The following is a 25,118-nucleotide window of genomic DNA, read 5'->3' on the forward strand; positions in this document are numbered from 1 at the left end:
GCTGCTCAAAGCCCACTCACTGCTCTTTAAAGGAAAAATGAGTATAACCTGCACATGTACATTTCTTATCTTCACCTTCAAGTTTTAAAATCAATCCACACGGGGTCACTGGGATAAGTAGAGTGCCACTACTTCACCTGAATGCAAACAGGAGTGATCAAACGTTATGCAGATCCCTTATTTCTATACATGTTAGTGTCTCCAGTGAGAAGCTAAACTGGTAGTAATAGGATGTTATCTGCAGCGAGGGTTAATATAATATGTATACTTTCATGTATCAAAGTTGCCTCGATCTCTCTTTAATCCTCCATCGTCTCTTCCTCCATACCATTCTGCCTCATCTGTCACTCCTCCCTCAGGCTGTTCCCTTCATCTGTCTTTCCTCAACCAACTTGGCGCATTTATTTCTTGACCTCTGCCCATTTCTCCAGCCCTCCCTTCTCTTTGTCACACCATTGCCTCCTGTTCGCTCTTCCCATCTCCCTGCACCATCCTTTCAGCCCTGTCAGTTCCTCCCTCCGTATCTACCGCTCTGTCAGAGCCGTGACTCCTTCTCTACCCCTCTCCTTGCTCTCCTCCCCCATATCCATCTCTTCTCTGTCATCCTCTCCTCTCATTCGTATTCACCCCGACATACATTTTCATTCATCTCTCACCATCTCTGTCCTTAAGTTCACCTTTGCCTCATCCACTCTGGCTCGTGCCTCATCCATTCTTTGTCCCTTTATGAACTTTTTTTGTCCTCAGTCTCTCCGTCTGCCCTCTCTTATCCTGCTGTCTCATCACTCTGTACCTGCCTGTCTTTCTGGCTCCAGTCATTCATTCATGTACTAGTGCAGGCAGCAGACAACATGAAAGATGGTTAAAGAATAACTTTGAAGTAATGAAGTGACATTTGCAAAGCCAGCTTCACACATGAGATACTAAATGTTGAATCTCAGGTGTATTGACTTTTATTAGCAGGTCAGTCAAAAATGATGGAAGCAGTTTCCATTATGTTGACAAGAACCCAACACAAATGTAATGAAACTACTAAAAATGTGAGATATTCCCTATTTTTTTTTTTTTATTTTTTTTTACCACAGGTTATTTAAATTCTTTTCATTTAGTTATTCTGATTCAAGGTATTGTGTTTTTAAAAATCTTAGTTTATTCATATAGTCTTTTTCAAGAGTAAAAGTCACCAAGTGCTTTAATATAAAACAAGATGCAGCAGTTAACCTGGTATAACTGGCTAAAATCAGGCCTACACAGATGGGTCTCAAGCATCTTTTATTAAGTGTCCACAGACCTCAAGTCCAATGGAGAAAAAACTTCCTGACCTTAAAAGCCAAAATCTCCAGAGTCTCATTTTGACTTTCACCTGGACAGAGGTACTACCAGCAAGCACTGATGACTTGGCTTCAGACATCGTAGTTATGTGTGGATTTAGAAGTTTGCTAATACAGGAAGGTGCCTGACATGAAGAGCTGTGGAAGTGATAATCAGAATCTTCAATTTGAGACTGAACTTTATGAGGAGGCGCTGTAGAGAGGACATAATTGTTCTCACATGTGGCCTTTGGAGGAATGTTTAAAAGTAACTGTGGTTAAAATTTGGGCACTCTCTTGTCCCCATATTCTTCTTTAAAGCAGGTCAAGTATTGGGTGATTATCTATACAGTTTCATGGGTCAGTGGCTTAGTTAATACTACATAACTCCATGACAAATATTATGTAGTTAGTCAAGAAACTGAAGAAGTAAGGCCAGGGTTATATCTGCGGACACTACAGATGAATTGTTCTAGTCGGGCAGGAGTTTGCTAGCAGGGAAGAATCACTTGAGACCCATTAGCACATGGACCTCACATTGCAGGATGCCTTAACCAATCCAGTGAGACCAGCCTGAGTTTTGTCTCAGTACAAATGAGTGTAAAGACGTTTGCATTAAATAAGCAGTTCTGTACTGTGAGTTTCTTTTCCTGCGTTGTCCACTTTTGATAAATCTGTGCAGATGCAAACACAGTAAGTCTCTGTAAAGACAAATGCAATTACACATCTGCTGATATCGCCACAAAACTTAGAATTTTTTCTTCTTAAACATTCTTCCTATGTTTCTATACGTCCTCCCACTTGCTCTCCCATAACAGATGCTCTCTTCACTTCCCGTCCTTCCTCCACCTTCTCTCCATATTGCTCTGATAGTAGTTGTCTTTTTTGGTTTTCCACAGCTCTGGTATCTTGACAGGGTGGTGTCTTTTTGACTGAGAAGGCATCCTCTAACTTTTCGCTGCTGCTTTTGCTTTGCTCTTTCTCTCAGCAGTGGTAATGGGCACGTACACAAGTGTCAGTGAGGAGGCGGAATACCACAATCTGTAATCAGAATGAACACACTCGCTCACTCGCACCTCACTCTCATTCATAGATGCGCACACAAATACGCCCCCGTAATGAAAGATTTTCAAGTCCAAAGGCATCAACGAAGACGTGCGCACACTCAGAAATGCACAGGGAACATTGTGCAAATACCTATTCATCTGTGTTCCTGCTTTCCCGAATTCTTCAACAATGGAGGCAGTTCTGTCTGGGGTGTCTGCGTATGCGACAGACAAAATGTGAGATAAATGTAAGAGGTATTTTGCCTGGGAGGTATACCCTGTGTGTGAGAGACACTCGTCTGTCTGAAAGGCACGAGTGTGTTTGTGAAAGACGGCGAGACCGCCTCTGCATTCAGCTCCAGCTCTGTCTTTGAACTTCTCCTCTCTCAAGGTTCAATTTGTCTGTAATTTAGCTGTAAATGATCTTTCCTTTGTGCGTTCAGTGTGTGTTTCTGAGTGACTGTGTGCACAAAGTCAGGGTGTGTGAGTGAGTGTCCACATGCTGTCAAGGGACCCTGCACATTTGGTTGATTGGTGGACAGGAGTCCTTTAGATCCTAAAGTGATATAATTATACCCCCAGGGCAGCTCATGCTGGGCTCTGTGTATTCTAAAGAGACAGTGAGCGATTGTGTGGCTGTTGTGAAGAACGGGTTTTTAAATTGAAATTTAAAGCTTCATATGTATTCATATAGGCCTGGAAAGATTGCACATATGAGGGACAAATGGTGGGAAGTAATGAGTTCCTGAACTACTTGTACATATGTAGTGATGGGAATCGAATTTTGTGCAATAAAAATTGCACAAAAGGCTGGATGCTTGCAAATGCTAAGCTAGCCGTTAACCCAGAGTGAAAGCAGCCAGACCCTGAACTTCAACAGGTAACAAGCAGATGAGCAGTAAGTCTGCAGCCTCCCCTTTTTGTGCTTGTTTTTTCTTTGCTTTGTGCGGTCAGCTTTGTATTCTACTAAGAGAAAGATCTTAGATGTGCATCCTCATTAGCAGTTTCTGTTGGTGTGTGGGGTTGTTAAACAAGGGTTTATGAGACCGTTTCAGCTATTTTTACAGAGTAACATAAAAGTAGTGTACGAGTAGTATAACAAATTACTTTTTCCTGGGAGTAATTAGGAAACGTACTACATTACTTTAAAGAAGTGTTCTGTGTAATATATGTAATAACTTTTGAGTGGAGACTCCAAAACTGACCACAACAAAGACAGGAAATGCTTCAACAGACATTTGACCCATCGCATGCAATTAATGTGCATTAAAGTAATTTCTTTTTGCTGCTTAGCAATAGGGCTGCTGCGATTAGTCAACTAGTCACGATTACGTCGACGACTAACTTAATAGTCGACGCGTCGTTTGAAGCTTTGTAAGATCCCAAAAGATGCAGGAATAAGTAGTAGTATTTAAGAGTGTAATAACGGACGGAAACAGAAGATGGCAGCACTGCACGTACAAGGATGCCAGCTGCTGCTAAACCCCGAAGAAGCAGTGTCCGGTATCGTAGCTGTGTCCAAATTCAGGAACTGCATCCTCCTGTGCCCGCATTAGTAGGCCGATTACGTTACAGCGACACCACGAAGACTGTCAAAATTTGAAGACTCCGACAAAAGCGGCCCACAAATGCGCCCTTCATTTCCCCAGATTTGAAGGATGGGTCGGGTGTATACTTCATGGCCCAACCTATCCCAGAATTCATAGCGCGGCCCTGCTTAGTTTCTAAAAATGGCGGCAGCTAGTTAGTTTTAATATTACTCTTATTATTCTTTGTGTCACAAAATAAACGTTTAACCTATTTTCAGACGAGAATGTAGCTGTGTAAACCTCAAATATCTGCTCAGTTTATCAAGACATCACATATTTTCAAAAGTGCTCCGACGTTTTCGGAGACGTCTGTTACCCACCAGCTCGATAGCTAACCGGGGTTCAAGGCTCATTAGAGCCTGTGAGAACACCGGACTCCCGGCAAATGGTTTTCAAACCCACCGCCGTCTTTCGCTACTCAGGTTAAACATGATATAAAAGTCATTTAGATAACTTAAGAATCTTATTGTTTGGCTTTTTTCAGTATTTGTTCCTGAGTAAATCGGTTTGGCTGAGATTAAAGTTAGTTTTTACACAGCTGAATAAACGTCAAGCAGACAGCTGATTATCAGAAGTGTGAGATGCTCGAGAGTATACTCCGGTGTCCTGTTATATTTTAGATAGCAAGGAGCAGACGGCTGAGTTTATTAAACTCCACCGAAACAATCTGCAAATTTAATTAAAATTTAAACTGTCATCTTGACTTTAAGGTATGTGCTAACTAAAAATAAACACTTAAAGCTGTAAGCTAATGATAGTTATATAAGAGCAGACACATGCTGGTGCAATAAGCTGTACGTTGTACGTCCAATGGATGCATGATCTGATTAGTCGACTGATCGCAAAAATAATTAGTCGACTAGTCACCATCAAAATAATCGTTTGTGGCAGCCCTACTTAGCAAAGGTGGTGACTCAAAACAGAACCAATGAGAACTGACAAGGGGAATCGATCATGGAATCGCAATCACTAAATTATCAATTTAGCATCAATATTTGGTTCACAATAAGAAAGAAATGTGGAAATTACAATAAGAAATTCTAACAGCTCATGTACTGTTGGCAGAATATTTCCAGTGTGAAAAATGTCCCAACAAATGAAGCTGCTCCACCTTCCAACCATAAATGTTTCTCAATCAGTGCTCACACCCTCAGTTTGATTCACCCCATCAAGCTCCATCAGTTCAAATCCCTGAAAACAATCATAGGTACACCTCATGTGAACCATATCTCACCTTCAACACTAAAGACTAACAGTCTGGTTTATGGTACAGAAAGCTCTGGCTTCAGCGTCATATCTGGAAAAACAGCTTTTAGGTTATTGTTGCTAGCTTATAAATGACTGATAAATGCAAAAGGACCCATCTGTTATTGCTTTGGTAATACCATTAATTATTTTAATTAACAAACCCCACACACATGTGAGTAGTGGTGGTGTTTAGTGTTTGTGAATGCTAATTTGTTGTAGCACAGGATAAAAGTTGTGGTCAGTAAGGCAAAGTTGCAACAGTTGACTATATGCAGTAATTGTTTAAAGTACAGTTTGAGACTCTATCCTGTCGAAATTCACACACAAAACAAGTATAAATGTCACATGAAGGAAAGTATCTGCTTCATGACAGCCTCTGCAGCTGCTGCATTTTTACCTGCATTAATCTATAAATACAATGCAAAAAATCTAATATGTGCTCACTCATGTGTATTAAGTTTCAAATGAGTGACATGTACAAACATGCGGTCCTGAATATCTGCAGTAGACTTGGACTAAAAAGCTTTTTTTTTTTTTTTTCTTTTCTTGAGGAGTTATAACAGAACTTTGGGAGGAAGCCATTATATTTTGTGCAGCATCTTCATTTCATCATTGTCTTGCCAGTTGTTTTCCATTCTTGGCAGGAAAAATGAAGCTTTCCAGGCAGCTTTTAACTCACAAGAAAAGACAGTTAAACCTGTTCTATTGCAAGATGGAAATAAACAACCTGTTGCCACCAACAGTCGGTGTTATGTTAAAAAAATAAATCTTGTATGGTTACTTAACAAAATCCATCAAATTCATCACTGACATAGCCAATCGATGATTTTTAAACAGTGGCTTGCATATGAACTGTACCAACTGTGTGATGTGCTTTTGTGTCACAGTAAAACTGATAAACACGCTCTTGCATTGCTGTGTTCAATGTTAAGTCTAACATTTCAGTTGTTTGGAGTTCTTGCACTGATTAATTTGACTGTGTGGTGATGGAATAGAATAGGTAGGGGTGGAGAATAGTCCAAATGGCCCAGGGGAAGAAGCTGTTTGCAAGTCTGGAGGTGTGGGACCTGAGTGCTCTGACCAGAGGGCAGCGGATCAAACCAGGTGGTGGTCGGGGTACAAGGGGTCACCTGTGATGGCTCTGGTTTTACAGGAGGATGTGGTGATGGCCTTCAGGAGTGGCAGAGGGCAGCCAGTGAATTTATTATTACTCTCTGCACAGCCTTCCTGTTCTCAATTCTGGCCCCTACATACCAAACACCCAGGACGTGGGAGAGCTGGTGATGGTGTTGTGGGTCCAGGTGAGATCAGCTGAGATATGGGTGGCCAGAAAATGTGGAGACGTTCTCCCTTTATAGGGGAGTGGTCCTGTCTGTGCCTCCTGAAGTCCATTATTAGTTCTTTTGTTTTAAGGATGTTCAGCTTCAGCACCGGTGGGAGCCCAACCACGGTTGTGTCATCGGCATACTTGACAGTGACGTTGCTTGTGTGGGTTGGTATACATACATGTGTATAGGACATATATTAGGGGGCTGAGATCACAGCCCTGTGGGGATCTGGTGCTGAGTGACAGTAGGGGGGAGAGGTGAGGGCCAAGTTGGCCTGATTGAGGCCAGTTGGTGAGGGTAATCTCTTAAAACTGGTGGGTTTTTTTTTTTTTTTTTTTTTTTTAATAAAATCCATAATCGTGAAGATTGGCCAGATACTAAATGAGTCTTGTATAGTTACATGTGTGTTGTGGAGTAACCAGGATCTGCTGTACGATGTTCAGTGTTAATGAGGAAATGAGAACCTGTTATCTAATACTTCATGTTTGAAGACCACGGTTTGTGACAGTTGAGAAAAAACGACTATGACTACATAAATGGCCCGCCGTGCCGTTTTGCTCTTTGAAATGGTGAGAGAGGCAATAAGAGGCAGTGTTTCAGAGAAATGCCTTCATTACATTTAGCTCTTAATGCAGCAACAGGATGAGCAGATGAAGAGGCTGCCATGGAATATGGCCTTTTTAGAAGTGCTGCAACAAGATTATGATTGTCTATCGAGCAAAAACAAAAGTGTTCTCATGCTTTTATTGCTTCTATTTTGTCAAATTTCCAGACAAAGTTGCAGGAAATTGGATCCTATGTGTCAGACAAACTGAGTTAACATTATTTTGGGCTTTATTGCTTTTGGTTATGTGTGCGTTCATGTGCACTTGAGAGAAAGTACACCGCCCTTCTAGCTTCTAAATATGTGGATATGCGTGCATGCGCATGCATTAATATAGCGGTGCTTGAGAGAAAATGTGTGCGCTGCACCTGGTTATTTGTCTGTCTAGGCTTGCTAATTAGTCTGAAATGACCACTCTCAATCATCATCAGGCTGAGAGTGTTAGAGAAGGGAGTAAGAAAGACAGAAAGTAACAAAGCCTCACATCATTTGACAAGAGGGTCTGACAAACGAGGGGTGGAACTGGAAAAAGGAAAAGGACACGAGGTGAATTAAAAGACGAATCGAGTGACCCAGAGCTTCTAAAAGAATAAAGCGCAGCAGCCTGCAGGACCAGAGTTCGAAGTCTGCGTCGGTTAGATATGTCTGAGTCCATAGAGAATTCCTGCATGAATATATTTTACTGTAACACTCTTTGCCATGATGCATAATAACGCCTTTTATCTATCCTTCATTTTCTCGTCAAGCCCTTTTTTCCCCCTCTTTTTGCTTGGCTTTCATTCTTTCTTTTTTTTTAATTGTCTATCTTCCTTTTGTTCTGTCCTTCTTTTTAATTTCCTCCTCGTTGAATATTCAGTTCAGCAGCCAGCATCTCCAGCTCTCTGCTCTTGGCTTTGATTTCCTTTCTCAACGTGGGAGTTGAAGAAGTTGCTGCCACATCAGCAATTATCCCCTCCCTCTTCAGTTCTCTCAACTCTTTGCCTTTCTCGTGTTTCTTGGCACATTAAGTATATTAAGATATTAGAGAAAAGGTCAATTCAAAGTCACTGTGCATTTGTTTTTAATTAAGATCTCATAAACTACCTACAGCCATGCAGTTGACCGCACTGAATTCATTTCCCTCGCTCCATCTGCTGATCAAATTACCTTGATTAAAAAAAATATATATAATATAATATATATTTTTTTAATTGTTCCAGTCATCGCTTCCTCTTGCACTTCCTAACTGAACCACTTTCCTTTGCTTTCTGCTCCTGTTCATGCCCTTCCTCGTTGTTTACGCCTGCCTGTCTCTGTGGTCCTCGGCACCACAAACACACGCCGCAGTAAACAATCCACCTGTTCTCCTCTGGCCACACAGGGTTTGTTGCGTGCGTGTCCATAAAATAACCACTGGCAGGCAAATACTACTAAGCAGTACGGAGGACATGCTTTCGCTTCTTGTAATATGCCAGATAATGATTGTAGTAATTGTCAGGGTGTGCATGTGTTCTGATAAAACGTGTATGTTTATAGTACAGTATGCTTTGATGTTGGTGTAAAGAATGTGTCTAAGCGGCGCATTTTCCAACTGAATCTAGCCATTTTGTGTGTGTGTGTGTTGAAGTGTACTCGTGAGTATATGTGTGTGCATGCACTCTGAGGAGTTTTGTTTGGGTTTTGTGAGCACGTCATAAAATAATTTGAAGGTGATTATAATTGTGCAGCGAAGCATACAGTGAGTGATTGAGAAGTAAGCAGATGAATAAGAATGAGGGATGTAGCTGTGTGTGTGAACGCCAGGGGAGAATCTCATTCATGTGTGAGTGGGAGAGTGGAGGCTATTTATGATAACAGGAAGTAAGCTTATCATGATGATCATGACAGCTGCCGGGTTTTTTTTTCCAGTTTTTATGTACAGTAAGGACTGAGGCCTCTGAATAATTTTCTATATTTAGTCAAGTCATCCTGTCTAATAAAAATATATGGATGAGAACATAAAAAGCGTTTGGTTATTAATTATGAATGGAGCTGTTGGTAGTAGCCATTAGCATCGAGGCTGTAAGGAGGTGCAAGACAAAAAGCTCAGAATTCAAAGACTTGAACTTAAAATGTGCCTTACAGGCAGAGTCACTTCATCACTTACTCAGGCATGTTTGTTTTCATCCCTGTTGTGTTTTTCATATTTTTGTTATTCATCCGATGTTTACGAATCTGGTAGATCCACTACATTACTGGGCCATTAAACAAATTTATGTCAAAATACTTAACAGACGTGTCAAATGTGGTGTTTTTTTTTTCTACTGCACGTCAGATTTGCATATGTACTTTGTGCACTTGATGCTTTTATGCTGTGTCACATGTTGCAGTTGTTTTTGTTGCTGCAGGGATTAGAAGAGAGATCAGATCGGGGAACACGTCCTATTACAGATGCATTTTCTAAGACTGGACTTTTCATTGCTGATGATTATCTGTTATAGCACGCCGTGTAGGAGGTGGAAGGAGTGAAGGGGCACAGCACCTCCATGCTTTTATGACCCATTGGTCCAGTGGACCGAATGCCACATGTGTAATAAGAATGTGTAGCCAGGGTTTACAGTGTGAAATCATTTAATGTGTTTTGTATTTGATGTTCTTCACAGAAAATGAGCGAAAGGCAAAGAATTTTGCTCATCAACTTACCTTTATGCTTTTGCTTCCATCCTCCCTACAACTCAGACACATAAGACTCACAGCAGATTGTAGGCATATTTCATATTTAGTTGGATACTAAAAAGAATCTGCTGCTTATATTCTCACTATTAAACTTTACCCGCATATACTGAATGGATATGGATGTAGACTACAGTATGATCAGTTAGCAGTCATATGCTATCGGTTTCATGTTAGTGGGCTTATGTTATGAGGTGCCTTTTTCTGTATCTTAAAGGTAATGTCTGCTTTTGTGTCCTTGTGGTGTTTGTCATGTTTTTGTCTTTAGATTTTTTTTTCAGGGTCACATTTAAGAGACACATTGGAAGTTACGCTACACTTCCTGCACTATATCACTGTCCTCTACATGTATGAGGACTGCACAGCCATATGAGTGCCACCATTTAAACCCAAGGCTGGAATTATTAGAACTGTATTTGCATGAATTACCATAGCTTAAATGATAAATTAAGCTGTAATTTCCATACATTTTGTCCCATAATCCCCTTTGGATTCATCCAAAGCTTTCCCCGGGGCCCAGGGCTTGTGAACAAACGCTTTTAAAACACGTGATGAAGACCAGAGGAGTGTGCATCAGAGGGAGGCGTATAGCGGTTAAGGACTTGGGACAGACGTGCGTCTGGGGGATGGCAGCGGGTGGGGACCTGGGGGCCATACGTCAGTCTTCCCCCCTAAGCTGGAGATGCAAGTGACTGCTTTTTCTTTTTTCTTGGCTTTAAATGTTGTCTGCCACCAAAGAGGAGCAGCAAAAGCGGCTTGGCTCTCGCTGAAGACTCCCTAATGAAGATGTCAGTTTCATTTCTGACTTCACTGCGCAGTCATGAACCACAAGGGATTTGTCAAGCACTGATTCACTTTGTGTGACATACTGTACATTCGACCCGCTGACGCTTGTGTGAAAAGGTGCTGGAGCGTTGTCTGCTTGAACCAGCCAATCACAGGTCATGTTTGTCAATATTGTTAGGTTGTCACTCCCACACACCGACTAGCAAAATAGATGCCAAGCTCTGCTGCTTGCATTCAAATGATTCACCAGCTTGTTAGGCAGAGATCTGTGAGTGGAATATAATGGGCTGAAATGATAGATGAAATCCCTTCTAGCTACACGTAAAGGAAGCTTTGCTGCCTCGCTATGCTGTCTGGCATACAGGAGGCCTAGCTATTGGTGCATGACACTGGAGCCCTATTGAGAAGATCATATATTTAATCAGCTTCCACATAAATTGTCTCAAAAGCCTCTATCTGCTTGTGTCAAGAAAGATATTTCTTACATGTGAACACAAGAAACATAAATATCAATACATTAAAAGGAAATTTAGTGTGCTCTGAGCAGTGGGTTTAATTAGAAATATTTCCCTTTTAGCTTCGGTATATAGAGGAGTCCCCTGAGACTTTGTGCGACTGGGTTTCATCCTTGATTTGTGTTAAGAAAATTCCACCAGTAAGGTTACCGAATTTCACAAAAATGTCGCAGGTCCCTGAATGCATCGATGTATGCGTCTGAGAACCATATGTGCTTTTCTTTTTTCTGCAGAACTAAAATAATTAGCTGTGGTACTGACGGTAATAACATGAGCTGTATATTAAAAGAATAAGACCAGTGATGCTCCTTTAGTCTAAAGACGGACCAAAGGATGTCATTGACAGATCCACCTGACCGGCTTTACCTGTGACATCATTGTTTGCTATAGACATCAATTTGTCAACAAGTAAAATCACATCAGTGAGGAAAATGTTGCGCCGACGTGCTCCTTTGTTATGATGAATGTGGACAGTGTAGCTTTGAGTAATTGCTGTATACAGTGGCGTGCTTCAATAAACGCTCAGTAGATAATCAAATGCACATTAATCTGCAGCTCAATAAATGTGTTTGGATAACAGAAGAATGTGGGGGTCTGATGGGAAAATGAACCAATGGGCAGAAAGTCTCACTTGAGCTTGACTTTTCTTAGTTTTTAGTTAAACCGACCTTCGTTTCTTGTGCTTTCTAAAATTCTCCTTCTAGTCACCATCTTTTTCTTTCCTCATCCTTTATTGTGACCCTATTGCCTCGGTTTCCTTCCTCTGAATGTGTTGCTCACCGTTAACTCATCTGCACATAATTCATTTTGTTCTTTCTCTGCCCCGCTCTCCTCATTCTTCTCTTTCACGCTGTATTTATTGCATATCGTTTTTCTAGCCTTTGTACTCTCTCCTTATTGTTGTTGCCTCCATTTTATTCTGCCAAAGCTCATATTTTATACTTATCACGTTATCTGGCTGGTCTGACTCATGGCCCCGTGTCTCGGTGTATATCTATCTCTTTGTCTGTTTGTAGGGTTTCATAACTCTGTTTACATGCGCCGTTTGCTCGCTTCCTCTTGGATATCTTTGAGTGTGACACACATGATGGATTTTTAACTACATGTGTATTTAGTATGTCGACTTGCATAGCTGTGGCTGTGATTGCGTGGGAGTTTGAGGGAGGTGGGTTATTTATCTGCGTCTTTCCTCCCTGTCTCTATTTGTGACTTCCACTGTGCAATTTTCCGAGTGAGAGAACTTGGATTGCCTTTTAGCAGCCCTGTATGGACTTCTGCATTTTTGTGGTGGTTTTTGTGTCTGCTGGTGTGGATTTGTTGCATTGTTTTCCATGTACATCCTTGGAGACTTTAAGAGAAATTTAATTTAAATTTTTCTTTTTTTTTTCTTCCAAGGCAGGTAAATATATAATTATATTTTCACCATAATTCTGCAGGGTACATGCAGTTTATTTCCAAACGATTGCAGGAAACAATCAGGTTGCTGAGCAACTCAAAAGATGTTAATTGTATAATTTACATCTATCTAGAAGAAGCTGATTATAGGTGATCCAATATCGAAATAAGTTTCTAAATTCCATTAATTAAAACCCCCCCAAAAGTGCTTGAAAGTCAGGTTTCATCCATTTCATATTGCGAATGACTAATTGTACTTGGAAAAATAGAAGCAGAAGACTAGGCTTAACTTTCAAAGGTCTCAAAAAGCACATGTTGCATGATTGCCTTTTGCTTTGAGGCGGGGTACCTGGAATACACAGATAAGAGTGAAGCACACTGGATAAACATGTTCGAGTGTTGCGTAGGTGTATGAGGGATTTTTCAGGGTTCATGGGGGCTTGTGGGACTTCAGATTTTTTTTTTTTTGCTGTTTTACCTTCAGGCTCAGTTTTGGGCCCAGTTCAAAGGAAATTTTGCAGCTGGCAGAAGCCTACTTGGTGAATTCATTGCAGCTAGTGCACTCATTGTAGACCTTGGTGATGGTGATATTTACTTAATATCACCTTATTAAATGTTTATGGGTTATTTTAGGATGCGGATTTCCAAATTGAGAGCTTAAAATAAAATTTAAGTCTGCGGGTAGGTTTCTTTTCAACCCAGCACAGAGTCGAGTTAATATTAAGCTGTGGACAGACATCAGGTCAATATCCAAGTCTAATCACCTCCACAGTGTCTCCAAGTGTAGCTCAGCACATCAATTTTACACACGAGTCTAGATGGTATGCTGAGAGCTCTTACTCCTCTTAGATCCCATGAAAGCCTTGAAATGTAGCGCAGTGCAAATATAAAGTTGAAATACAAGTCAAGTGTAAATGAGGACTTGCATGAGTCCATGAGTCTGCTGCTTCCATGCTGTCTCGGAGTTTCAATGATCGGTGATTTCAGATCAGTCGTTGGATAGCTCATGGGTCAAGCAGTAAGATCATTTTACAGAAAATATTTACTGGTCATGTTAAGCTAATAAAGCATGTTGTAAGGACCAAAAAGCTGTCAACCCAGCCGTGTTTGTTAGAGATGTTGGATTTCTTGTAGTTAAAAGGGAAACGAAGCAATGTCTGTTTGCCTTCAAGGCAAAACTTCATGAGCCTGCATAACATTTCATGCATACAATTCAGCAATGCAAGCTGTGCAGGCTGACTGTAGTTGGGGGTTGATCTGACTGTTCACCATTTCTCAACTGCAGATACATTAACAACGATTCATTTCATAAATTATTAGCTCTTTTCAAAAACTCTGCCAGAAGGTGCTGTTTTAAGCTGTTTTAATCCACTTTTATTGCTTGCTTTTCCTTTCCTTAAAAATGATCCATTTTTCTTTTCCATAGCCCTTTACAGAAGTCTCTCTTTGGCTGAATTACTTCTTGCTTTGTGTAATTAAATATAAATAAATAAATAAATGTCCTGTGGCTTGCCTGGTACAATAATCATATGGACTTTATAAAAAAAAAACAGTAACAAAACTTGATGACTATAAGTGAATCTAAATCTTGCCTATAACCAGCAAAGACATTATGCTGTGTGTCCAACTGTGCGACTGTCGGGGTTGTCGACTAATAAATCAGATGTGGGTGACATTGTTTTCTCAGAGGAATGGGGGAAAATAAAAAAACAAAAACAAATTGCTAACAGCGTTTGTGATTTATACTTGGGGAGCCTGTTCAAATAGTCTGTGTGGAAAATACTCGTGACAAACTTGACACTCCATTATCGAGACTGACGGTAATCATTACACTTACAGTATATCTAACATTGCCAGTTTCTTATTTGCATTATGATACATGTTTATTTTGTTCTGCCTGCACAGGATGGACAGTAACCATCTGTTTGGATGACTGATGAGTCTTGGTAAAAGTAGTCGGATGTCTTATTGTTACACCTGTGATGATGCTATTGTGTTGCTCTGGTGATTGAATGGAAGAAGCTAGTGTCATAGGTAGATAGTTTTGCCAGACCGTATTGTAGACTGTGTCCGAAAAATGTATTAAATGTGTTGTTGGCATTTTTGTGTATTTGTTTCTCCCTGTCCTGTGTTTGCAGTTTCTCCCTTTGGTCCCTTCTGTTTCTCCCTCCCCCTTCCTCTGTCTCTCTCCTTTTGGCTTTTCTCCTCTTGCTCCTCGCTGCCTTCTGGACACTAGTTAGTTTGCATTCCTCTCCTCACACTTCCATCTGCTTCATAACAAGGAAAGCAGGAATTAATTAATAGGCTCATAGTGAGGCTTGAGAAAATGGGGGGAGAAAGCAAGCTGCAAAGGGGGAGGGGGGTGGTGGTGTATCTAATCAGTCTGGGTGTGTTTTATGTGCGGATGTATGCCATAGCAGCATGTTTGTCCATATTTTGACTCCTTGCCTTATCCTGCTCCACAAACATCTTTACAGTCATTGATTTAAATTTCTTTTTTCAGTCTCTCTCCTTCACATTTTGATTTTTTCCTCTTCCTGCATTATTGTGCAATATTTCCTCCCTCTTCCCTGTCCAGCCATGTTGACTGCATTTGAACTGGTAATGGTTTTCAAAAAACCGCCAGTCAAATTAATACCAAAACGGCATCCTCCCACCACAGGATTCAAATTTCTCATTTCTTGATCCCCCTCATCTCCTCATTCCTTCCTGTCTATCCATTTCTCACCTCCTGTACCCGAGCTCAATGTTCTTTTCTTGTTTGCCGTCTAAAAATGTCTAATGAAATTCATACAAACCAAGAATGGAGGCTTGGTGGCTTCATTTCCCTCCTTTTCTGTCTCTTGCTTCATCTTTGTTTGCTCTTCTTTGATATTCTCCCTCGCTCCATTTACCTCATCTTTATTGTCCCTTCCATCCGTCCTTCATACTTTTCTCTCTTTGTCCTCATCTTTCTCTCTGTGGATCTCCTTTTCTTTCACGTCCTATTCGTCTTTTCCCTTCCTGATTTCTCTTGTTGCCTTTGTTTGTGTTTATCCCTCGGTCTATTCCCCTGCCATCCATTGCTAACACTTTATCTGTTATACTGTTTTTCAACATTTCTATTCCTGCAGGCCCCACTTGGAAGCATTTTAGCTATTTTTCCCCAGTCATTTAGACATGAGTTGAGGGGTGTGTGTGTGTGCTGAACGTGTATGCACATTTAGTAGACAAGAGTCTGTATTAGTTTTACTGAAATGAGAAATATATTTCTTGTTTTGCGTTTTTTACCGCTTGCCCTGAAGCCATCTTGAAAAATGTATTTACCGGAGACGTGGTTTGTGTGAACATGAACAGATATGCCTAGAAAACATGTGAGTACACCCTGAAATGGTGTGGACAAAAGCTCAGATTGGCAATGATGTTATAAAGACAAAGGTTTGCTTCAAAAGGGGCAAAAGACAAGAGGATAAAAGAACAGGACAGAAGATGGAAGCAGAAAATTACATCTACAATAATATGTTCTATAAAAATGGCAGGATAGTGACGCAGTGGTTGGCACTGCTAAAACACAGCAAGAAGACGATGTGATCAAATCCACCATCGTTCTGTGGAGCGTTTGTGGATTCTCTCTGGGTACTCCGGCTTCCTCCAGCAGGTCAAAGACACAGATTTAGTGGGGTTAGGTCAATTGGTGATTTTTAAATGTGAGTATGAATGGTTGTGTGTCTGTACATTAGCCCTGTGACAGACTGTCGACCTGTCCAAGGTGTGTACCCCACCTCGCCCTGTGGCAGCTGGGATAGGCTCCAAGTGCTCCTGCAACCCTGAATTGGATAAGCTGAGGAGATTTAAGGATGAATGGGTGCATGCATAAAAACTGCCCCTTCGTTAGTCTTCTTCCTCTTTCTACCACCTTAAACTTGAAATTGAAGATGGTAGATATAGGACTCATTTCCTTTCTTACTGTGAAAAGATTGCTGCCATTTATCTCTGTTAAGTGTGTAACTGTATCTCAGAGACGAGCATAAAGAAACAGCTAGCTTGCTTGAACCCAAATCTGCCAAAGAGCTCCCCAAAGCTAATTTAAATGCTATGTTGTTTGTTTAGTTCGTGTATGTTTCATATGAACAGACTAGCTGTTTCTCCATGTTGCTAGGTATGCAAGTTGGATGTAAGGGCTGCTGAGCAAACACATGACATAAATCCTTTCCTCTTACTCTCAGCTGGAAAACTAATGTATATTTACCTGAAAGTCAAATAATTTAAGCTCGTTTTTATTTTTTCTGCCATACTTTCATATTGCAACAAGAAATTCTTTATTAAAGCTTTCCCGCTTTATGCACTACCACCTCCTCTTTTCCTCCCTGCCTTATCTCCTTCCCTGTTTTACCATTATCTAGCCCTCACCCTGAGTCATTCCATTTTACTCACTCCCTCGCTCCCTTCTCAATTCGACATGGACATCCTCCTTCTTATCCCACTCGTTCCACACTCCAATTTATCCATCTTATCCCTCTATCCTTCCTTCCCACTCCAGTTCCAACTGCCCTCCCCCCCCGTACTCCCTCTTCCACCTTCACGTCCTTCCACCTCCTCTTTGCCTTCATTCCTTCTGTTCTTTTGAGCAAGGCCAAATCCAATCTTTTCCCCACTCGTTCTTTCAGTCTTAGTATCCAGCTTTTTATCCTTTACCATACTCCCACTCTTTCTCCTTCCACTCGCTTCATTTCTCACCCTCCTGCCTCAAACATTAGAAGTATAGCTGTCATCTTGTCTGGTTTTTAATTTCCTCCATCCGTATGGTTCTTCAGAGTGAAGTTGCGCGTTTTCTTTGTCTGTCATTTCCTTGTATTGCTCCTTCCCAGTTTTCTCATCTCCTATGGTCACAACAAACTGCTTCCTCCTCTCACTATACTATATTCTTTCTATCTTCCCCTTTTATTTCCGGGCGCACAGCCACCCCCTTCTCCCCTGCTAACGAGCTCTGAGTGAAGCGACTGAAAATGATATGCAATTAGTACTCAGCCTTCATGGCCTCTGTGTGTGCGCGTGTGCACATGTGACAGATTGAGACAAAGTTTTCCGCGCTTGCTGCTCGATGCCGTGCTCTCAGGTTCAAGAATGAGGCTAATGTACTTTCCATGTGCAATGTGATGATGTGTTTGGTAAAGGTAAGTAATATGAGTGTCCATAATAACAAAAGGGAAAGGCAGAAAAATAATCATATGCTCTCAATGTCCATATAGATTATTATGAACATATTTAAGAATGTAATGGGGGGAAAAGTGGGTGTGTAGGAGATGACTCCTGTCACAGGTCAGTACATTATACATCCTCTATGATCTCGCTGCACCTTGGCACTGTAACCGAGCATAACTCAGAGCAGACATGATGATTCATTTTAATAGAATTACATTTTAATGAAACCTTCATTGTACTCTTGACTCTGGAGATGACCTGCAGTAATTTTAGGATGATTTTTCATTTAAAGGAATTTTTTTTTTTTTTTTTTTAAAGTCTGTTCCCGTGTCTCATGTAGGCATACCCATTCACCTATTCAACTTCTGTGTTGGGCAAGAATCGTGTATATTAATCACAAAACCATCTGTTTTAGGAGTTTCACAGGAACAAATGTAACAAACCAAAGCAGCCAGATGTATGTAGTTGTTGGTGGCATGTAAGACCCGTTAGTGCTACTTTGTGCCTTCTTTGGCACAAAGGGGTGCATGCATAAAAACTGGTCCTTGGTTAGTCTTTCTCTTCCTGTTTCTACCACCTTAAACTTAAAATTGAAGATGGTAGACGTAGCACTCATTTCCTTTCTTACTGTGAAAAGATTGCTGCCATTTATCTCAGTATAATTACCTGTAACCACAGTACGAGGCCAGAAGTAAAATATGGGATCAGATGGGTTTTAGATTCGTAGGAGCCAACGGTGTCTGACAACAGAGGACTTGTACACAATAGGAATGGAAAATGAGATGGCATTTATTAACAGTATAAATAATATAAAAGTTTAGTAAAAAGTTTTAAAATAAAATAGACCCGATGTTTTATTGTCTTTTGTCCTGTTTAAATTCAGTTTAGTCTGTCAGTGTCCAATAGTTGTTCTGCATGTTTGTAACCAGTCGGGTTACAAACACTGGACTTTATTGGCTGATGGGTCAATGATTGGTTGCCCAGTATATCTAACAAAAACACTCTAAATGACAAATCTCTGCCTCCACATCACTCCATTTATCCACATGTTAATTGAACTTATATGTACATGCTTCTCAGTATTTACTATATTTAATATAATCAATATTTATTCCCATTGTGGTTTTAATCACAACTATCAATATTTATATTTGTATTCACGTTTTTAACACTATGGTACGTGTGCTTTTGCAGAGAATTATAATAGCGTTATAATATTGTAGAGAATCTCCTTGGTGAGTTATGACTGTACAAAACTGCTGGAGCTACTTCGTTTTGTTACCCTGTATTTATACATTTGTATTGACAATAAAGATGAATCCTAATTCTAAAACAATCCTGTTAAATATTAGCAGTTTTTTTTTTTTGTTGTTGTTGTTTTTTTTTTTTTTTTAAAGGCCACTTTGGAAACCATTTTTAATTTGTTTTTATACAATGTTAAACACTCAGTATATCAGGTATACATTAGCCTACAGCTATGGCTTGTTAAAGGCTCTAGATCCAATAAGAGGCAAATTAATTTAGCCGTGGGTCATGAAAACAGGTTAAACTAAATAATTGTGATTTGTTAGTACATAATCTAAAAGTTTCCTGAACCTTTAATAAGATTTACATGGCCATAGCGCACTGATTCAGCATTTCCAGTTCAGGATATCTTGGGGAAGGGAACTGGCTCCATTGTCTTTGATGGGAATATTTTACTCCATCAAACATGACGTTGAGATAAAAAGACGTTAAAGTCGACTCTGTTAACGGTGATGTCTTGTTAGGCTGCAGCCAAATCCTCTGTCAGGTTGAGTGTGTTGGACTGATAAGATGTGAGCTAGCTTGGATAAAACATTTGCATTGGTGGATAAACAATATGTGCACGGTCCTGACCTCGACTTTAGATGAAAGGGTTTACCTCATCTTTGAAGTTTCTCGGAGGGAGACCTGGTAAGTTCAATCGGAGTTTAGACTTTTTGCGAAGACTGCAAGAGCCGATTTGTCTTGGTGTCTTTAATGTAGAGCTTTAGCGCCGGAGTGTAGAATGTGAATTTGGCTATCAGGACTTCTCCTTCCAAACATAAGGCCAGTGACTCTTTAAAAGTCAATGCTTAGATTCCACAAGAAAATGTGCGTTTAGCCATCAAAGCTGAGATAACACAGTATGAAGACCGACCTCCATACTTCAGATATTTCTTGGTTGTCTGCTTTGTCCTGGTGAAACACGGTTTATGCTGCTGGTCCCCAAAAAGTTTTGTTATACTGAAATCTGACTTGCACTGTTTGATAATAGCAGTCATTAATGAATCCAGCTAATGCTGGAAATGCCCAATGATTGGACCTTTATGTAGTCCCATAGTTGATAAAGTGTATGTCTTATTTATATCTCTGGTGTTTTAGGGTTGGTGTAAGCATTTACAGGCAACTTAAGTAGCCTTAAGTGAGGTTGTTGCACAGATGGTAGAAGCAAAGGCCAAGTAATGTATTTGGCATTTGAGTTCTGACAGCATTTAAAAAAACAAAAAAGCAGTTCTGGCAGGGATGATAAATAGACTTGTCAGCTGAAACGGAGCAGAACAGATATCCAATATTGGACTGGGCATGTTGAAGGATTTATATATTCTCGGCATTTTCAGGACCAAAAAATATTGGTTTGGATGTATCGAAGGTATGGCCTTAAAGTCAGAATAAGCAGTACTCTAGAAATATTGAAAGAGTTTAGTACAAATAACCATTTAGTAAAAAATCTGTAAAAATATTCATTATATATATTTTTAGATGCAAAAATGTAGCAAGTACATAGACATATTTTGTTGTCATTAATAAAGTTGGAAAGGACTTGCATTTCTACAGCTACAAAGTTTGCTCAAGGTAGAGTTCCTTCCCTCTTGTTGGCTTAGTATATAAAAGAAAAGAGCAGGCAGCTTTGTATTGCGTTATATTTGTTGTAATTATTTGCTGAACTGGGGGAATATGCTCTGCTAAACCTAAAAACAATTGACAAGTGCCTTAAGGCAGGTGGTGAATAATTTCTGAATGCAGTCTAAAGTTGTTGTACTGTGGTGGGTTCCCGAGTCTGAACCTTGTCATCATTTTCAGTTTGTTGTGCTTACGTGCTTCATACTTGAAACAAAATAATTTAATCAAATTTCCACCATCTAATTGACAAAGAACAAACCGCGGGCCGGGTAGTGCTGCAACTCAGGAGTACCTAGTTTGGTGGGCTCTAGGCGAAATATAATTAAACTGCTATTTGTAGCCTGCCGAGTGCTCGGTGCATGAAGGGTACTTGCATGAGAGAGTGCACACACAATATGCAGAAAAGAGAGCATAGGGGTCAACCACTTGTGTTTTTTTTTTTTCTTTTTTTTTTAAATGAGCAGACTTTTATAAACTTGCATGTTGGCCGTGGATAAATGGATCTGGTCACTTTTTGGCAAAATTTGCAGTCTTACTAAGTTGGATATAGTAAAATATATATAGGCACAGCTGCATTAGTGCAACACATAATATACACATCAGATTAAAGAGAAACGTATCAGACTTTTGTTTGACAGTGAAATTTGTAGAACTTTAAAATATTTATTTTACATGACACATTCATTGTCAGTAAGTTTTAAAAAAGGGTCGCACCGTAGTGAAGTCGTGCTCGGAGGACGAACAGCAGCATCTCCTGGGCTTCGCTCAAATACCTCAACTGTACTAGTGTGAGTAACTTTTAATTCAAGTGTGTATGTGAGAGAGGGAGGGAGGCAAGTAGCTGCAGTGTCAGAAAAGTAAATGCTTTTAATGGCTGTTACCTTACTTTAGCCATGAAGTGTGTTGGTGTGATCTGAGGCTGCGCTAAAGTATCATGTGAAGAAGCAGAGAGCTGCGATGGGCTTCGGATTGTGTAACCAGGCTGCTTAAGTAGCGGGTCCATTTTTAAACTTTCTAATTTTGTTGATGTAGCAATTTCTGGGCTCCACATACTTTTAGTAGTGTATATAATAACAGAACATTACTGTACAGAGAACTTCCAGATCTGGCATATTTCTTGCATTGAACCATAAAACACAAACGGTGAGATTGAAGAATATTAATAATCCATTTATTAATTACGCATACCCATAACCCATATAATTTTTTCCAGTTAAAGTATATATTCAACCTGATTTTGATGTCCTAGGCTTGCAAATGAGTCCTGCATTATATATGTAGCATGTATATTATAGTAAAGATGGTTATGAGATTCCTAAACAAGGGAGAATCCTGAAGGACACAAACATCAAATAGTGACGTTTAGGCAAACAGTATTTCCGTTTGGATGTTTCTTGATCTTTCAGGCCCTGTTTTAGTCTTCTTACTACAGGTCATTCTCAGACCTTGAGATTATTTGAAAGTGTGGAAATGTGGATCTGTAATCTATTTGAGTCGGAGCTTTCAGGACACATTATACAGCTATCTGCATTATTCCTGACCTGAAGTCTCATCCCTGCTTAGTGTCCAACTTTCTTTCTGTACAGATGTTTCAGGTCAGTCCTAATAACTCTGGTTAATCCTGTGTTCTCTACTTTGCCAGCAGTTACAACATGTAGCATTTACTGTCCTCGCATTTTTATTGTAGCCGAGCAACAGCTCTTAGGCTGTAGCGCGGCATTTACTTCACCGAAGGCAAATCGCCTTCATCCCCTTCCTGCATGGTTGGGCCACATTGTGTAACTCGCTAATGATCCAAATGACTTTTATTCTGTAAATGACTGCACTGAGGGACAGATGTTGCTGCAGGCGCTTTAATTTGTCAGAGTCAAATTAGTATACAATGAATTTCATAAACCTTCAAGGCTTCAATCAGAGTAGCCTTATGTTTTACAGATAAATTATGTACAGAAGGAAATCTAGGTCAGACTTGATCTGTGCAATAAAAAAGCCAAGAGTTTGACTCTCAAGTGAGAAAATGTTTTGTCATCTCGTTTGTCATTGAAATATTTATTTGCATAACACTAAAGAAGTTCAGTAGGAACAGTGTTTCCATTTTCCATCTCACAAGCCGTATATTGGAATTTCAATACTTGTCCTTTTGGGTTTGTTTATTTTTGTGTTTTTCCTTCTTTTCTTCTGCATTACTTTTAATGAATATCTGAATGCTCTGCAGATGTCAGTGTGTTTATATTAAGTGAGCAAGTTGAACTGACAGAAGGGGTTAATAAACAAAATTATTTTGACAGTAACTAAATTTGTCTTCACCATTATATGTATTATAGTTTTATCTCAATTATTTGCCTCAATAAAATTGTACACAACATAAGAGAGAAAATAAAAATCCCTGTTCCTGTGTACTGTCTGGTAAAGCTCTATAGCCCTCAGAGGCTAACAGTGTGGATACATAGTAACCAGTTTTTGTTGGTAGTATTCTCAGTCTGGTTTCGAATCTGTATCCTAATTAAAAATAAAATAAAATGCAGAGAAACCGAGAAATTTCCATAACTGCTGTTGGGGGCATATCCCAGTGCGTCTCATTTCATCTTGTTCTTTTGTTATTGGAAGATTTGAGTGGAGCTGTCTAACTTCAAAGTTCCAACTTATTCATGAAAGTGGAACAAAGACATGATGTTGGCGCCTGTCCAACTTATCAAGAGAGAGTTGGTGTCTTCCACCAACACATTTCACACCAGGCTGATGCATAATTGTCCTTCTGTTTAGCCAGGATGTGGATGCAACAGAAATGAGACGTAGAGGAGATGAAAGCCAAAACAGTGACCATGATCTAAGCTTGTGTGCCAATATGTTTCTCATTCATCCTTCAAGGTGGAGAGGTTGGGTGGTTGTTTGTGTTGGGCAGCGGGTGAGTTGCCTGGACATTATGTGTGAGGAATTGATCTCCCCCCACCCACGCACTGTCTGTCCACAGCTGCATTTAAAATGTGCCCCCATTAAAATAAACAGGAAGAAGTATTTTTATACATTGTGTGTTTGACTGCACAAGGTCATGAAGCTTAACCTAGAACGTCTCATTTGAGCTTTACATTTAAATAAATGCATTCAGATGAGCCAAAATTGATGTTAAGGGTTACAGCTCATGGAAATGGGAGAAACTCTGTCCCTCTTGCTTTTAAATTCCTTCTTATATTGAATAATTACTGAATACAGATTTACATAATGTACTGCTGTTTGTGTGCATGCAGTTACCCCCGAGTGATGATGCATTTCTAGAGTTGTGAATAAAGTGTTTTGCATATGTAAAACAATTTGTTTACTTTACTTTTCTGATGTTGTTTGAAATGTAACATAATAATACACAGAGCTGAATGAAACACATGCTGTGAGCATCTAAATCTGTGAGAGTGACACATTCAAATTTTAATAAAGCAAAATAGTAGTGGTCTATTCATCTTTGTAGCACCTTAGTATGCCTAATAATCTCTAATGAACACAAGTTATGTTGCCCATTTATCACTTGGTTAGATTATGTTAAATTGGATTTACTGTGCCCAGCTTGTTTACCCCTCTCTCACTGTCCAGGAGTTATTGTTTCAGCAGCATTAAATTAGTAGTAGGATATCAAATGCATTGTTTTCTTGTCAAACACTGCAGATTCATTTCCTCAAGTGAGAAATTAAACCCATTTTATCTCCACACCCTCTCTGCCCTGATTTTATGCCAAGAATAGCTAAAAAATCTTACATTAAGGGGAAAGTGGTCTTTCTGCTCCCATAAGCCTTGTAAGTGTGGGAAAAAATGTTCTCCAGTGACATCAAGGGAAATTAAGGGCTATTCAAACCATACTCAGGTTGTCCATAATTCACCTCATCGCCTCTCTCTCTCTGCAACAGCGTGGACCTGGTGCATGCTCAGCTCCATGTGTGCGAGGGCCGCAGCCTGCCAGAACTCGGCCTCAAACAAGACAAGATCAGGGTGAATGGCTGCGCAATCCAGTGCAGAGTGACAACAGAGGACCCATCCAGAGGCTTCCAGCCAGACACAGGAAGGATTGAGGTAGGCTTTATCTACAAGTGCCATCATTGTTTATTTGCTGGTGTAGTGAAGCTGTTTGTCTACTAAGAAACCTAATGAAGATGGCAAAGGCCAAAAGAGGCCAGCTGATTTTGCAAAATCAAAAAGCTTTTTTGTGGCGGTTCACAAGGTGTGAACAAAACTGCAAGAGTTAAAAGCTTCTTTCTTTTTGGCGAAAATTGCAGGAATAATAATATTATTTAAAAATTTCATGTGTACATTTTCCACCAGTATCCTGGGATCTCTAAATTCACTAAATCTGCCAGAGGAGTTGAGTGCACTCTACCAAAAGCCAGTGTTTGCAGCATATCAAATTATTTTAACCTTGTTAGTTTATACTCAAACAATAAGAGCCTCGGAGCCGACCATGCGTGCACCTGCATCGTGATCTTGATTTCTGAAAATAGAGTCAGTGATTCCAAACGAGAACTATTCCCATAGTGATAT

General features: G+C 40.0%; 1 protein-coding gene across 2 annotated transcripts in view; it reads left to right on the forward strand.

The window, feature by feature from the left end:
* The window catches only part of pcxb (pyruvate carboxylase b), a 282,068-nt gene that overhangs the window by 67,523 nt on the left and 189,427 nt on the right, over positions 1-25,118 (forward strand). For both annotated transcript variants that reach the window (XM_031736804.2, XM_031736803.2), the window contains exon 11: positions 24,491-24,653. In XM_031736804.2, the coding sequence (XP_031592664.1) occupies positions 24,491-24,653 (163 nt within the window). The remainder of the gene's footprint in view (positions 1-24,490; positions 24,654-25,118) is intronic.

The sequence above is a fragment of the Oreochromis aureus genome, linkage group 3 (assembly GCF_013358895.1).
Source record: "Oreochromis aureus strain Israel breed Guangdong linkage group 3, ZZ_aureus, whole genome shotgun sequence".
Taxonomy (NCBI): domain Eukaryota; kingdom Metazoa; phylum Chordata; class Actinopteri; order Cichliformes; family Cichlidae; genus Oreochromis; species Oreochromis aureus.